This window comes from Phycodurus eques, chromosome 18, assembly GCF_024500275.1.
Source record: "Phycodurus eques isolate BA_2022a chromosome 18, UOR_Pequ_1.1, whole genome shotgun sequence".
Taxonomy (NCBI): domain Eukaryota; kingdom Metazoa; phylum Chordata; class Actinopteri; order Syngnathiformes; family Syngnathidae; genus Phycodurus; species Phycodurus eques.
The window spans coordinates 1,397,122-1,413,558 of NC_084542.1; the positions used below are offsets into that span (position 1 = coordinate 1,397,122).

At 41.2% G+C, this 16,437-nt stretch overlaps 1 protein-coding gene across 10 annotated transcripts in view; it reads right to left on the reverse strand.

Annotated features, from left to right (window-relative positions):
• Positions 1-1,266: 1,266 nt before the first annotated feature.
• Positions 1,267-16,437, reverse strand: part of tab2 (TGF-beta activated kinase 1 (MAP3K7) binding protein 2) — a 70,218-nt gene continuing 55,047 nt past the window's right edge. For 6 of the 10 annotated variants that reach the window (XM_061703845.1, XM_061703842.1, XM_061703843.1 and 3 more), the window contains 2 exons: positions 16,365-16,437; positions 12,344-15,805 (listed from right to left, as the gene is read on the reverse strand). In XM_061703845.1, coding sequence (XP_061559829.1) covers positions 15,712-15,805; positions 16,365-16,437 — 167 coding nt within the window. In that variant the 3' untranslated portion in view covers positions 12,344-15,711. Of the gene's footprint in view, positions 1,455-12,343; positions 15,806-16,364 lie in introns of those variants that run through there. The other 4 variants (XM_061703847.1, XR_009770270.1, XR_009770271.1 and 1 more) reach the window with 4 other exon arrangements.

A 16,437-nucleotide genomic window follows, 5' to 3' on the forward strand; every position in this document is an offset into this window, starting at 1 on the left:
ATAAAAAAAAAGTAGACAAAAGTGAATAGTCAAATTGTGCTTATTTGTAGTTCCACTCAAAGTAAAAATTCCTAACTTTATTAAGGACACTTTAGACATATTCACTATGAACCTCGGTACCGCAAAGAAAAAAGGATTTTTTTTTCTTTTTTTTTAAGCACAAAGGACGTACAATAACAAATAGGACATTTTCCTTAGCAGTCGGAGGAGCATTCAGATGTTGAAGATTGGACTGGAAATGATGTCTTTTTGCACTCAGGTGTTGCTGTCCCCAAAATATTCAACCCACATTCCAGTTGTCAGATAAAAAAAAAAAAAAGGGCAGATTGGAATTGTGATTTCTGGCATTTTTGGTGTCCTGGAAAAAAACCATAAAAGAAATGCTGCTTTGCTTCCTCTGCAGATGGTCCACAGAACAGCGAGGAGTGACACAGAGCGATAGCAGGTGGAGCTTTGTGATGACTGCGAGATTTTATTGACTTTCTTTCCTGCTCCTGCAGAACTCAACTAAGAAGCTTACAAAGGAGGGGGGGGTTGTTTCACTTATTGGTTTAATAAGAGGGAAACTAAAAATGTCTATAAAGCTATACTTACCGGAAATACATTTGATTCATAGTGTGAGGAAGAAGGCACATTCTGAACTTATGTACAGTAAAAAGGGACTTTCTGTACACAAAGCATGCAATTTTTCATTTTTTTAAGTCAAAAGGAAGGAATATTGGAAAAAAAGGGGGCAGGGCTATGAGGCACATTTCAAAGGCAGTGATGCTGCAAGCTTCCCCTTTAACATCCTCTAGAAACAGCAAACCAAGTCCACGAGTAGTCTTAGTTTTCCCTTCAGATAGAGAGCAGCGGCCCGACATTCCCAAATCCCCTTGACGTGCCACCACACGAGGAAAAACTCCATTCCGCAAAAGGCACATTGGAACCTGTGTTGTGTACATGTGACACTGCAAGGGGCTGCAATCGTAATACTGGAAGTGGGAGCAGCGAGGTATCCCCCCCGCCCCCCGAGGGAGGGGGGAAGTTGAGCGGAAAAAAAGGACCCCACACAATCTTGAGTGTCTAACGTGAGGTATTATCCAACTGTGCCTGCCTTAAGTATGGAAGAAACAAGCTGTAAACAGTATCCAGTCAAACCTTCAGGAGGACAGCATTCTGCAAATTTTAGAGGGGTAAAAACAAGGAGGAAAGAGGCTGCACGATGATTACACCCCATCAGAGATTTCATAGGGGAAGAATCACATAGCCTGATTTCCCCCCCCCCCCCCCCCCCCAATTCAAGCGTGGTAGAAAGCAGGTAGAGGGGCGCGTCACAGCCTCTCTGGCTCAGAAGTCCCGTAGGAGGTCACACTCTTCACAGCGGTTGAGGGCCGGGTGGTTGAGGAAGGTGCAGCCGGTGCAGCTCCACTGCGTCCCCTCGTCTTCCTCCTGCTCTGCCGCACTCTTACTGTCTGCCATGGAGAGGAATACAGCGTGAGTGCACTTCATCTGTACAGCGGACTCTCCAAATTTCACAAACCCAACAATTTGGTATTATACCCGCAAAGGCGAACAGAACACTGCCCTCATACGTGACGTTATGTGACACGCCATCCAACCGGTCATCAGTGTTGGTCAAATTATTTTGGAAATCGAGTCGGTTACAATTACCGTAAATTCTTGTGTATAATGCGCATTCCCCCAACCCCACCCAAACAATTGCCAAAAGTCAATAGTGCGCATTATACATAGGTATAGGGGCAAATGGGGGGAAAAAAACTTTCACATTTTATAAATGTATGCCGCCATCTAGTGGTTATGAAAAAGCTGTACACTTTCATTCCAAAATGCCACCGCCACCTAGTGGTTATAAAAATATATGTGTATAGTTGTGCTCATACGTTTGCATACCCTGGCAGAATGTGTGAAATACTGTTTTATTTTGAAATACGACTGATGACTAAACAACAACCGTTATTCATTTCTTTATGGTTATGTTTTGTTTATTGACAATGCTATTTTGAAATGCTTGACCGTTTAATTCGAATCCTATTAAAATAAAATGAAATGTGTTTTGCCAGGTCCTTCATGTTTTCTTTCAAGAATTGTACCCATCTTACAAATTCTGCCTGGGTAATCAAACATATGAGCACAACTGTGTGTTTTCTCATTTACTCAATAAAAGTAGGGCTGTGAATTTCAAAATAAGATCAAGTAAATAAAAAAAAAGGATTACGTGTTCAAATAAAGTGCTTAACTTCAGTAAAATTATTTGAAAAAAAACCCCCAATAAGATACAGATAATACTTAATGTTTTGATCATCATATGGGTTGTAAAAATGCATTATACAGAGGTAGAAGGGTTTTTCCAGAATTTTGAGGTCAACTTTGGGGGTGCGTATTATACACGAGAAATTGCAGTACATATTACCCTGTTGAAAATGTAATAGGAGTATTACTATTTCAATTACTTTCTCAAAGTACATAAACGGTTTGCTTTATCGCAGTTCACTAATTGCGGATTTAGTACATCACAGATTTGTTTTCTATAGGTCAGTGTAGTGCCGTTAGTCATCGGTTACTAGCGAACCAAAACAAGCTCCGTACACAAGGTGTTCTTTTCTTGCTTTTCTACGGCCAATTTAGAGTCTTCAATGAACCTAATATGCTTCTCATGCTTCTGGGATGTGCGAGGAAACCGGAGTACCCAGTGAAAACCCACGCAGGCACAGGGAGAACATGGAAACTCCACACTGGCGAGGCTGGATTTGAACAATGGTCCTCAGAACTGTGAGGCAGATGTGCTAACCAGTCGTTCACTCTGCGTCTAATAATAATAATTATTATTATTAGTAGTAGTAGTAGTAGTAGTAGTAGTAGCCCGCAACCCTAGTGAGGAGAAGCGGTACAGAAAATGGATGGATGGATAATTATTATGATTATTTTCACTCCTCCAACCATATTGTACTGTCGGACTAAGTACAGGGTTAAGTACAGAGTAACAAGGGAATAACAGCGCGGGACGAAGACATTTTGTTTGAGCATTATCATCGCGCAATAGTCACATCGCAGCGGGACCTGCGTCAGACATGCTCAAAAGGTTAAAAGATTGTCGATCTGCTACAGTTCCTATTTCGCTTTTCAGAATAAAACTTGACAGGCACACGGCAGTTGCGTGAGTGCGCGAGGTGTGTTCAGGGACACTGCGTACATGGGAGTGAATGTGTTCTTTTGTAATACAGTACATAATTGGACGACTGGTTAAGACATCTGCCTCATAGTTCTGAAAACCCAGGTTCAAATCCGGCCTCGCCTGTGTGGAGTTTGCATGTGCATGTGTGGGTTTTCTCCAGGTACTCCGGTTTCCTCACACATCCCAAAAACATGCAAGGTAGGTTAAATGAAGATTCATTTTAAAAAACACAATTCAAGCAACAAGTGTTTCCTCATGTTTTTGAGATTGTAGGGTGAAAGCTGTAGCTGGCTACTAGTGTCGACTTAATTGGGTGGCAACAATGGGGAAATGAAATGGCTTTTTTTGAGGGTCGCAACATTGGTGAAAAAAAACCCCAAAAACTAGGAACTAGTTCATTAATGGACTGGTGAACTTACAACCCCAATTCCAATGAAGTTGGGACGTTGTGTTAAACATAAATAAAAACAGAATACAATGATTGGCAAATCATGTTCAACCTATATTTAATTGAAAAGTCGACAAAGACAAGATATTTAATGTTCAAACTGATAAACGTGATTGTTTTTAGCAAATAATCATTAACTTTGAATTTTATGGCTGTAACACATTCCCAAAAAACTGGGACAGGTGGCCAAAAAGACGGAGAAAGTTGAGGAATGCTCATCAAACACGTTTGGAACATCCCACAGGTGAACAGGCTCATTGGGTACAGGTGGGTGCCACGACTGGGTAGAAAAGGAGCTTCCCTGAATTGCTCAAGAGGTTCACCTCTTTGTGAACAAGCGCGTGAGAAAATAGTCCAACAGTTTAAGGACAATGTTCCTCAACGTACAATTGCAAGGAATTGAGGGATTTCATCATCTACGGTCATCAAAAGGTTCCGAGAATCTGGAGAAATCACTGCATGTCAGCGGCAAGGCCGAAAACCAACATTGAATGCCCGTGACCTTCGATCCCTCGGGCGGCACTGCATCAAAAACCCACATCAATGTGTAAAGGATATCACCGCATGGGCTCAGGAACACTTCAGAAAACCAATCTCAGTAAATACAGTTCGGCGCTACATCCGCAAGTGCAACTTGAAACTCTACTATGCAAAGCAGAAGCCATTTATCAACAACACCCAGAAATGCTGCCGGCTTCTCTGGGCCAAAGCTCATCTAAGATGGACCGACGAAAAGTGGAAAAGTGTTCTGTGGTCCGACGAGTCCACATTTCAAATTGTTTTTGGAAATTGTGGACGTTGTGTCCTCGGGCCAAAGAGGAAAAGAACCATCCGGATTGTTATGGACGCAAAGTTCAAAAGCCAGCATCTGTGATGGTATGGGGCTGTGTTCGTGCCAACGACATGGGTAACTTACACATCTGTGAAGGCACCATTAATGCTGAAAGGTACGTACAGGTTTTGGAGAAACATATGCTGCCATCCAAGCAACGTCTTTTTCATGGACACCCCTGCTTATTTCAGCAAGACAATGGCAAACCACATTCGGCACGTGTTACAACAGCGTGGCTTCGTAGTAAAAGAGTGCGGGTACTCGACTAGCCCGCCTGCAGTCCAGACCTGTCTCCCATTGAAAATATGTGGCGCATTATGAAGCGTAAAATACGACAACGGAGACCCCGGACTGTTGAACGGCCGAAGTTGTACATCGAGCAAGAATGGGGAAAGAATTCCACCTCCAAAGCTTCAACAATTCGTGTCCTCAGTTCCCAAACGTTTATTGAATGTTGTTCAAAGAAAAGGGGATGTAAACACGGTGGTCAACATGAGCCCGTCCCAGCTTTTTTTGGAACGTGTTGCAGCCATCAAATTCTAAGCGAATGATTATTTGCTAAAAACAATCAAGTTGATCAGTTTGAACATTAAATAGCTTGTCTTTGTCGACTTTTCAATTAAATATAGGTTGAGCATGATTTGCAAATCATTGCATTCTGTTTTTATTTATGTTTAACACAACGTCCCAACTTCATCGGAATTGGGGTTGTAGTTCAAAATGTTTAATTATGAACTGAACGAGTTAATTTTTGGACCAACGAATTGAACTTTGAACTAGTTTGTGTAGAGAATGAACTTTTCCAAAACTGATCCTGTATTATTTCACATTGCAATATATAAGGTAGGTTTTTATAAAATCAAAAAAAAATCACAGTCATTCCCCCCCCCCCCCCCCCCCAATATCTCGTGACAGCTACTGGAAATGTGAGCCTCCAGGATTTCACAGAATAAAGCCATTTGAGGATGCAGTCCAGGAATCACATAAAAGTCGATATAGATTTGAAATATGAGACATTTCATTCAAGGTGCATCGTATAAGACTTCTTGAACTTGAAAGTGTACTTAGGAGAGTAATGATTAGAAAGTGTTAGAGTCAAGAGATAAATATAGGGTGTGGCAGAAAGGACAGATGTTTCTGAAAAACTCACAAAATAGTAAGCGGTAGCTGCAAACACATTTTATTGACATCAATGTGCTCGTATTGAAATAGCATTTGACACAATCAAGTTTGGAAAACAACATTCATCACGCGGTGTCCGTTTTCATCGATGCATTTCTGAAGGCGTGGATGGAAGTGCCAGAATTCCAATCTCTCCGACAGCGCTTTGTCGATTTGGTCGGCGGTCTTCCATCACCTTTTGATCTGTCCCCGTCACCGCTGAGCGTGACATTGAGACGATAAATCAACGATTTGTGCCTACAATTGCGACAAAGACCACCCACCAAGTAGCTTGTTTGACAATAGAAAATGATGAAAGCTCAGCTGACTGTGAGAAATTCTGCACAGTGACCTTTTTTTGCGTATACTTTTGCAGACACTGTAGGAGCGGGTCTTTTTTTGTCGTTAAGGCTGTAAACATCCTCCCTGTGTTTGTCTCCCGTCTTGTATTGTACTGTATTACACTTTGAACTTTTACCCACTTTCAAATCTAGCCAAAAATGTTAAAAAGCAATGTCTGAGTCTTTGTTAGCCGTTTGTGCTCGCGCACGACTTTCGCTCACATCCTGCGCATCTCCTTTTTAACAGCAAAGTTATTAACCGTATGAAATATGCATGCCATTTAACCTAAAGAGATGACAACAGTATTGATTGCACAGTAACAAAATTCATTTTCATCGCATCGCAATCGTATTGTACAAAAAAGGCACTTTTATCCGTATTATTATACTATAATACGCATTGAATACTAAATAATAAAATTAAAAACAGACTGAAATACTAATAATCAAATTAATAATTACGACAACAATAGTAATAATCACAATAATAATAATATTAGTATAATACTAGTTTAATTGTAATTATATTTTATATGAATAAACAGGCATTCTAGGCGGCATGGTGGAGACTGGTTAGAGCGTCTGCCTCACAGTTCTGAGGACCGGGGTTCAATCCTCGGCCCCGCCTGTGTGGTATTTGCATGTTCTCCCCGTGCCTGCGTGGCTTCCCTCCCATATCCCCCAAAAAAACCATGCATGGTAGGTTAATTGAAGACTCTAAATTGCCCGTGGGTGTGAATGTGAGTGCGAATGGTTGTTTGTTTGTTTGTTTGTGCCCTGCGATTGGCTGGCAACCGGTTCGGGGCGTACCCCGCCTCCTGCCCGATGGCAGCTGGGATAGGCTCCGGCGCGCCCGCGACCCTGGTGAGGAGAAGCGGCTCAGAAAATGGATGGATGGATGGATAAACAGGCATTCTATTATAGATCCAGTTTGATATAAAACAATTATATACACAGAGGTGGGTAGGAACGCGCAACATTTACCATAATGTCTCGTGTAAAATGCACATTCCCCCCCTTAAAAAATGTCAAAAGTCAGCCGTGCGCATTATACATAGGTAAAAGGGGAAATGGAAAAAACCGTTCACATTTTATAAATGGGCGACACGGTTACGACTGGTGAGCACATCTGCCTCAAGTGACATCCCAGTAAATTCAACAATGCTCTATAGGGCATCGCTTGTTCATAGTATAGTTGGGTCGCCTTGAATGGTCACACGTCTTCTGGTTCCGCCTCGCCGACAGTGTTTGATTTGACAAACTAATGCTCCGTGATCGTAAAAGACAGGATGCGGTGGTATCGGAATACATGTCGTGTAGCGTTAGATTCAGCAAGATTTGATGGCAGTAGTCTGACAATCGGGAAAGACCAAATTTGTCTTGTGGTCTGATCCAACTCATACATACATACATTTGCTAAGTCACCAAATTGCTTGCGTATGACGACCAGAAAGCGAATGCTTAAAACACAAGCCCCAGTCAGAGGTTTATGAAATAGAATCCCCTCCAAAAGTATTGGAACGGCAAGGTCAGTTCCTTTGTTTTTGTTGTATACTGAAGACATTTATGTGGGTTTCGGATCGAAAGATGAATATGAGACAAAAGTTCACAATTCCAGCTATTATTTCAAGGTTTTTACATGTAGATGTGTTAAACAACTCAGGACAGAGCACCTTTTGGTCGAACCCACCCACTTTTCAAGTGAGCACAAGTATTGGAACACGTGACTCGTGGGTGTTTCTAGTTGCTCAGTTGTTGCGTTTTAGATTGATTGTTTTTGGCTTTGGGTTTCACCTGTGAAAACTGCATTTGCTGTTCAGCAAACTTGAAAGCCAGAGAGCTGTCTATGTGAGAAAAGCAAACCATTTTGAAGCGGCAAGAAGAGGGAAAATTGATCAGAGCTATTGCACAAAATTTGGGCATAGCCAATACAACAGTTTGGAATGTCCTGAAAAAAGAATGTCCCGGTGTACTGAGCAACAGGCATCGAACAGGTCAGCCAAGGGTATCAACAGAAGTTAATGACAGAAACGTTGTGAGAGCTTTGAAGAATCACCCAAAGACAACAGTGGGTGACATCACTGCCAACCTCCACAGGGGAGGGGTGAAGGTATCCTAATCCACTGTTTGAAGAAGACTTCGAGAGAAGAAATATACAGGCCATACCACCATGAGTTGCAAACCACTCATCAGCAAAAAGAACTGGAAGGCCAGATTGGATTTTGCAAAGAAGTACAGATATGAGCCACAAAAAGTTTGGAACAAAGTTTTATGAACTGATGAGACCTCTACCAAAGTGATGGAAAGGCCAAAGTATGGAGAAAGAAAGGATCTGCTATTGATCCAAAACACACAAGCTCTCCTGTGAAGCACGGTGGAGGTAATGTCATGGCTTGGGCTTGCATGACTGCTTCCGGAATGGACTCACTCGTCTTTATTGATGATGTAACTCATGATGGTAGCAGCAGAATGACTTCTGAAGTCGACAAAACCATTTTGTCTGGAAATTTACAGAAAAAAATGCATCCAAACTAATCGGGGGAAGAACAAGACAATGACCCAAAACACACTGCCAACACGACAAAGGATTTCATCACGGGGGAAATGTGGAAGGTCTTAGACTGGCCGAGTCAATCACTCGACTTTAACCCAAAGCAGCATGCATTTTACCTCCTGAAGAGGCGACTGAAGGGAGAAACCCATTCAAACAAACAAGAACTGAACGTGGCTGCAGTATAGGCTTGGAAAAGCATTTCAAAAGAATGCAACAGTCTGTTGAAGTCAATGGGTCGCATATATACATATACATATTTATATGTATATAAAATATATGCATGTATGTATGTGTATATATATATATATATATATATATATATATATATATATATATATATATATATATAAATAACATATACACACACACGCTTGCCTCACTTCTGCTTCCTCCTTCGCCGTTCATGGTGCGTCCGCTGTGGGAGCGATGCAGGAGTGGGGGTCGGAGTTATTGTCGGCAGCCAGACTAGACTGCAGTTCCGTAGCTCCTCAATGAGTAGACTTTTAACTCCGTAAAAGTAGTTCTGCCTGTGTCGAGCAGCAACCTACGACTGTATCTGCATCAGAGCGGACTCGGTGCGTGAGAGTTAAATGTTGCGATAAACCCGTATTTCAAGTCGGACTCCTGATGTAGTGTTGCTTTGTTCGCAACATTTCGTTCAAAAGAACAAATCCTTTCAGTAAACGTAATGAACTGAATTAGTTTATGAAATGATTTCGTTCCTTGCGCTCTCCCGCCGTTAGCCGGCCCGCTCGGAAGCGTTCGAGTCTCGACGTGTCAAATGAGACGTGCAGCTGGTGCGGCGGAGAAGAACCGGTCCATTTTCAAAATAAAACACGTTGACACGCGAATTGCAATACAACAGAAATGAGGAAAATTGGTCATTCTTTCTCTGCGGCCCGGTAACAAATGCCTCATGGAACGGTACCGATCCGTGGACCGCTGGTTGGGGATGACTGCTCTAGGGGAGATCTGCATGGAGGAATGGGCCGAAATACCAGCAACAGTGTGTGAAAACCTTGTGAAGACTTACAGAAAACGTTGGATCTCTGCCGTTGCCAACAAAGTATATATAATTATTGACAGGAACTTTTGAATACTTATTTTCCACCATCATTTGCTAATCAATTATTTAAGTCAGACAATGTGATTTTCTGGATTTTTTTTCCTTCTCATTTTGTCTCTCTCCGGGTACTCCCTCCTGCATTCCAAATCCATCCTTGGGTAAATTTAAGACTAAATTAGGTCAGTTTAAGGCTTTAAATTGTCCATACTGTAGGCGTGGATGTAAGGGTCAATGGTTGTCTATATGAGCCCTGTTCAGGGTGTGTCTTGCCCAAAGTCAGCTGGTATAGGCCTCCAACTCACCCGTGACACTAAAGAGGACAAGCGATATAGAAAATGGTTGAATGAAGTGGAGTACCTTATATTGGGCTCTATTTTCCTGACTAGCACAAATTTAGCGCGTCGCATGTGGGTGTCACCACAATCCATCCTGTCCAATCGAAGCGGGTTGTTGCATACCCTTTAAAAGCGGCGCAAATAGTCTTGACGTCATATCTGCGGAAGAGTACTCAGTGACCGGTGGGTGACTGGAGCTGTTAGTAGTATATCCTTATTAAATACAGAATGAGCCGGTTTAAAAAAAAACAATACAATAAATACAGAAATCGCTGGCGACTTAAATGTGTCCGCCGACCTCATTGATCTTGATCCCCTCCGACGATGATACGTTCCCACCTCCATAGCGGCGTGCTGGCCAGCACATGGATTAAAAGTTGTGGAGTGGATATGGGAGTTACGTGAGAGACATCATTCTTCAGGAAAATATTGTGTTTGTACTGTTCACAAAATGAGTTGTGACTCAATGACTATTTGTTCGAAGGAACCTCACATACTTACTAGGTTTCATGTTGTACTGTCTAATATTGATGTGTAGGACTTGTAAGTGAAGGCACTATCCATGGACTGGCTTTCTTGTGTGTTTCTTGAACGTGCAACAGTGAAGTTGAATTTACAGTATCTCCAACCCCAATTCCAATGAAGTTGGGATGTTGTATTAATACAATGATTTCCACTCATGTTCAACCTATATTGAATTGAATACACAACAAAGACAAGCTATTTAATGTGCAAATTGATCAACTTGCTTGTTTTTAGCAAATAATCATTAACTTAGAATTTTATAGCTGCAACACGTTCCAAAAAAAGCTGGGACAGGGTCATGTTGACCACTGTGTTACATCCCCTTTTCTTTTGACAACATTCAATAAACGTTTGGGAACTGAGGACACGAATTGTTGAAGCTTTGTAGGCGGAATTCTTTCCCATTCTTGCTCGATGTACAGCTTCAGCTGTTCAACAGTCCGGGGTCTCCCTTGTCGTCCTATTTTACACTTCATAAAGCACCACACATTTTCAATGGGAGACAGGTCTGGACTGCAGGCCTCTTTTACTACGATGCCACGCTGTTGTAACACGTGTAGGATGTGGTTTGGCATTGTCTTGCTGAAATAAGCAGGGGGGGTCCATGAAAAAGACGTAGCTTGGATGGCAGCATATGTTTCTGCAAAACCTGTATGTACCTTTCAGCTTTAATGGTGCCTTCACAGAAGTGTAAGTTACCCATGCCATTGGCACGAACACAGCCCCATACCATCACAGATGCTGGCTTTTGAACTTTGGGTTCATAACAGTCCGGATGGTTCTTTTCCTCTTTTGCCAGGAGGACAGGACGTCCACGATTTCCAAAAACAATTTGAAATGTGAACTCGACGGACCACAGACCACTTTTCCACTTTGCGTCGGTCCATCTTAGATGAGCTCGGGTCCCAGAGAAGCCGGCAGCGTTTCTGGGTGTTGTTGATAAATGGCTTTTGCTTTGCATAGTAGAGTTTCAAGTTGCATTTACGGATGTAGCGCTGAACTGTATTTACTGACATTGGTTTTCGGGAGTGTTCCTGAGCCCATGTGGTGATATCCTTTACACATTGATGTCGGTTTTTGATGCAGTGCCGCCTGAGGAATAGAAGGTCACGGGCATTCAATGTTGGTTTTCGGCCTTGCCGCTCACATGCAGTGATTTTCACCAGATTCTGTGAACCTTTTGATGATATTATGGACTGTAGATGATGAAATCCCTAAATTCCTCGCAATTGTACGTTGAGGAACATTGTCCTTAAACTGTTCGACTATTTTCCCACGCGCTTGTTCACAAAGAGGTGAACCTCGCCCCATCTTTGCTCGTGAATGACTGAGCCATTCAGGGAAGCAATCATGGCACCCACCTGTTCCCAATGAGCCTGTGGGATGTTCCAAACAGGTGTTTGAGGAGCATTCCTCAAATTTTTGCCACCTGTGCCAGCTTTTTTGGAACGTGTTGCAGCCATAAAATTCTGAGTTAATGATTATTTGCTAAAAACAATCACGTTTGTCAGTTTGAACATGAAATATCTTGTCTTTGTAGTGTATTCAATGAAATATAGGTTGAACATGATTTGCAAATCATTGTATTCTGTTTTTATTTATGTTTAACACAACGTCCCAGCTTCAATGTCACAAAGGCGCAACTTACACCACTTTAAAATGCTGCATTATAGTGTATAATGGCGGACATGGGTGTTGACAGTTACAATAAGCTTTGTTTAGTTCGCAAAGATGCAAAGTAAACAATGAAAAACACTGAAAGACGCTCGCTAAAATTTGCCTGAAAAAAACAAAAAACAAAAAAAAAACATGCAGCCGATCATGCAACGAGTGCATGTGAGGGGTGTGTAGGCCAGTGTGTGTAGACTCAACGAGGAGGGGGAGGAGCCAGGCGGCAGGTGCCCAGGCAGAGGGAAAGAGAGACAGACAGCAGCATTGCAACAGAATATGCACGTCGAACAAAGTGAATACAATTCAACCTCCCAAAGCGGCTCGTGTGAGTTGCTGTGCTACCCGCCACAAGGAAACAGACCTGCAAATGGCAGCTTGGGCGTCAGCGTCGAGCATGTATGTGTTTTCAAGCACACACACGCACACAAGTCAAGCCATGACATGCATGTCAGTATGGGAACCACAGCACAAACAAACTATTGGAGTGAACCCACTTACTGCATAGAAACTTTAAAAACTCATGAATGGGACCTAAACCATGTGTACGTCTTGGCATGCACTCAGAGGTTGCACAGCTCCTCTCGCTAGCACAATGCATACATATTTATGTGTTAACAGTATCATGTGATGCAAAACCCAAACTAGCTAAACTAGAAAATATGACAACCTTTCTCGAGTTTGGTTTGTCTGCGGCTTTGAGAAAGGTGACGACGGCTTCACACGTCAGTGACGTCACATCATGGCGCAAGACTGAGGCCAAATCTGTTTTTTTTTTTGCAACCTCCTCAGTCCTCGATGTTCTTACAAGACAGCACCTACCATCAAGGAGATGAGGAGAACAACAGAGGAGCAAGGAGGGGAAAATGTTTGGACAAATTCCGAGACATTTGCTCCTTGATGTCATTGATGTCATGGAGACGACAAAGATGCCACATCGTTGACTTGTGTCACAAATCAATGATCTCCACGAATGAGTTATTACCAGAGGTGGGTAATAACGTGTTACGTTTACTCAAGTAACATTTTGGATAAATTGTACTTGTCAGAGTAGTTGGAATGCATCGTACTTTTTACTTTTACTTGAGTATTTATGTTAAGAATAATCAATACTTTCCCCCCGTTACAAAGATCGACATGCCGCTCACTACTTTTATTTATCCATTATCGCGTGCGCATTCTATTTTTACATTTTTGTCAACTTCCGCATAAGGCGCAGTTGCGCCAATCCAATGTGAACACGAGTGTCATTTGACTTCAATTCACCAATCAGACGACATAAGGCAGTCACATGACCGCACACAAAGCCCTCGTGGGCCAATCAAATTGACTCATTTTTGCAGATGTTTCTATTTATTATCACCGCTCTCTCTCTCGCTCGCGCGCAGACACACACACACACACAGACACAGACACACAATCAATAAGTCGGTTCAGCTAAAAACAGCTTCTTCTTTAGTGATTTCAAGCAATGTTTCTGTTGGGTCCAATGCATGTGTTGTTGGTTTCTGAGCACTTGAAAATTGAAATGGTGGCAGGTGTGTTTTGACTACCATATATTTGTAATTTTTATTTGAGTTGACGTTCATGCTCTGATTTTTTTGTTTAAAAGAATCACAGGTTACCATTTACTCTTGAGTAGTTTTTTTTCACTGAGTACTTTCTTAGTCAAGTAAATATTTGGAGGGCTACTTTTTACTTTTACTTGAGTCATATTATTTTTAAGTAACAATAGTCTTACGGGAGTACAATATTTGGCTACTACACCCACCTCTGTTTATGACTGTCACGACAGATTCATGTAATGCTTTGTTTCCAGTGGAATTAAATTCAATTCAAATATGGTCAACACTTCTTCATTTTTTCGACTTCGATCATGAGTGCGCTTCTACCCCAGCCCCTCACACCCCACACTGCAGCACATATTTGTAGTGACTACTAAATATTTGTACAGAATTGATTTGTTGCTTATGCATTACGTGGAGTAAAAAAAACAACAATGTTGAACAGTCAAAACTTAGGGCCAAATGCATTTAACATCTATTGCATGCATCAGGTGGGGGAGTAAGTGTATATATGGACTAAGATGGCAATCAAAAAGGTGTACGCGTGACTCTAATTTGTATTCGTATAATGTTGTTGCACACATGAATCAAAATGATTTAGGTTGGAATTTTATTTACGTGCGTACGAATCAAAAGGTTTTGGTTGGGAGCTTTTTTGGGAGTATGAATTTCAAAGATGTGAGCGCGGTCTTGTGAATATAACTCTAATTTCTATGACTACGAATCTCCGCTGTGGACACAAATCTACTTGGGTGGTACGAATCCGAAAATGTCCAAATGACGTCGCGTAGGTCACACAGGCAGGTTACAGGAGAACAAACCACGATTCTTCACACGCGCATGTGCAAAACTTGGTTGGAGCGCCCAACTCGTGAAGAATCTCAGGTAAAGTAAGTAACGTGTATATCCAATATTTATTTATTAAAATTGTACCATTTGAAAAAAGATCTAGCTTTGGACTTACACACTTAATTAGCTTGCAGGCTAACAACATGCCTCAATGCTAGCATGATTTGCATTATAATTCGGGCAGTTAGTTAGCACTGAAATATATGACGATTTGAGACTGTAATGTCGATCAACAGTCGACTATCAATTTATGAATTGCATCATTTAGCATACATAGATCTCGCCACTGTACAAGTCTGCTCTCTTTATTTTATTGCTCGGGTAAATACAATTTCATCAAAGTGAGCAATGGCGTTAACCTCATAATACTATATGGTTTTAACAGTTACTTGTTGGTGTTTGCTGAAGAGAACAATTATACAATGCAACTTCATTTCACTCAGTAACATGTTAATTGTAACTTAAGTTTTAATGCAAAGCTGTGTTTTTAAACTTATGTACATGTTTATGTAGACTGAAATGCACTTCCTTCTTAAAAGTGGATGCACCCCTCCTTCTGTGAGATTGGTTCTGCAAAGAACCAAAAGGAACTCATGAACTTTCTCCAGTACTATATTCAGGAAATTAAAAGATTCTGGTATGTTTTAGTCAAGAGAGGGTAATAAATAGGTTAACCTTTTCTGCTATCCTGCAGTACATTTTATACAGTGCAGTGTAAATGGTTAATTGATTCAAAGTCAAACTATACAACTAATAAAATCTAAGTTTTTTTTTTTTTGAACCTTTGTCACTATTTCAAATTAATGTAATTGATGGACTTGCATAGTTGTGTTGACATTAACAGGTGTCTGACTCGTCACAACAAATGCAGCTTTTGTTAAAATCTCTATGCCGTTTGTTTTGTTTTTCAATAAAAAATGTTTGGGACTCCTGTCTCACGTTAAAGTTAACAGATGTCAGTCAAAGCAAGCCTTTTTTTTTTTTTTTTTTTTTGAAACAAGTTGACTGTCTGTTAATGTTTACCCTTGTACCGTTTAATGTTTTGCAAGGTCTTTTCGCAGGCATTTCTCGTGTTGCCCTTGGAGCTTCAATAAGCGGAAACATTATGTAAATGTCTCTGCCAAATGATTCTGATGATGCCAACTGCCAAAGGGATCAATTAGGGATTGTGCAGTTTCAATAATAGATGGAGTCAGAGGGTACTCAATTTCTTGAACTTAAACTCCATATGGATTCCCGTGCACAGCATCAAACGACTCCCAGTCAGTTCCAAATAGCTCCACATTCTAAGGGGGGAGAATAATTATTTATAATATTTTGTATGAAACAGCATTTGCTAGCCTCATAGAATAACTGGCTGAGTCATATTTTAAGGTTTTTAGAACAATAGTAATGCACAGTGAATAAGCAGTATTAGAGCATAACTAGGTCAATAGAAAAAAAAAAGCCCAAATATGACTGAATCAATTAAGCTATGAGGCTAATGATTTAGAAATATTTTAAAAACATACCAAAACACATTTACCTACACAGGCTCAGTGCAGTGACAACAGAAAACATTTAACCAGAAAATACAATATGGATATAGTACTCAGAACATGGTGTTCATATATTATCAAATCGCTTTTGCTGACATACTCTGTTGTGTGATCGCTTCAATAAAGTGTCACACATGCATACTTGGATTTCATTCAAAAACTTTACCACCTTCTCCGTCCAAACTGTTTAAGGTATTGGCTCCAATCAAATTTTCCAAAAACCTTAGCCTCCACATGTTCAGATTAAAAACTCGTCAACTGCACGTTGCCTTTGTACACAACAGTTTGAGTGTGAGCTCCTACAAACCTGCAAATCTTCATCTGGTTCTTCATCTGACCCAAAACCCAAAGCTTGGCGGCCATCCATAGTTTCCCACTGC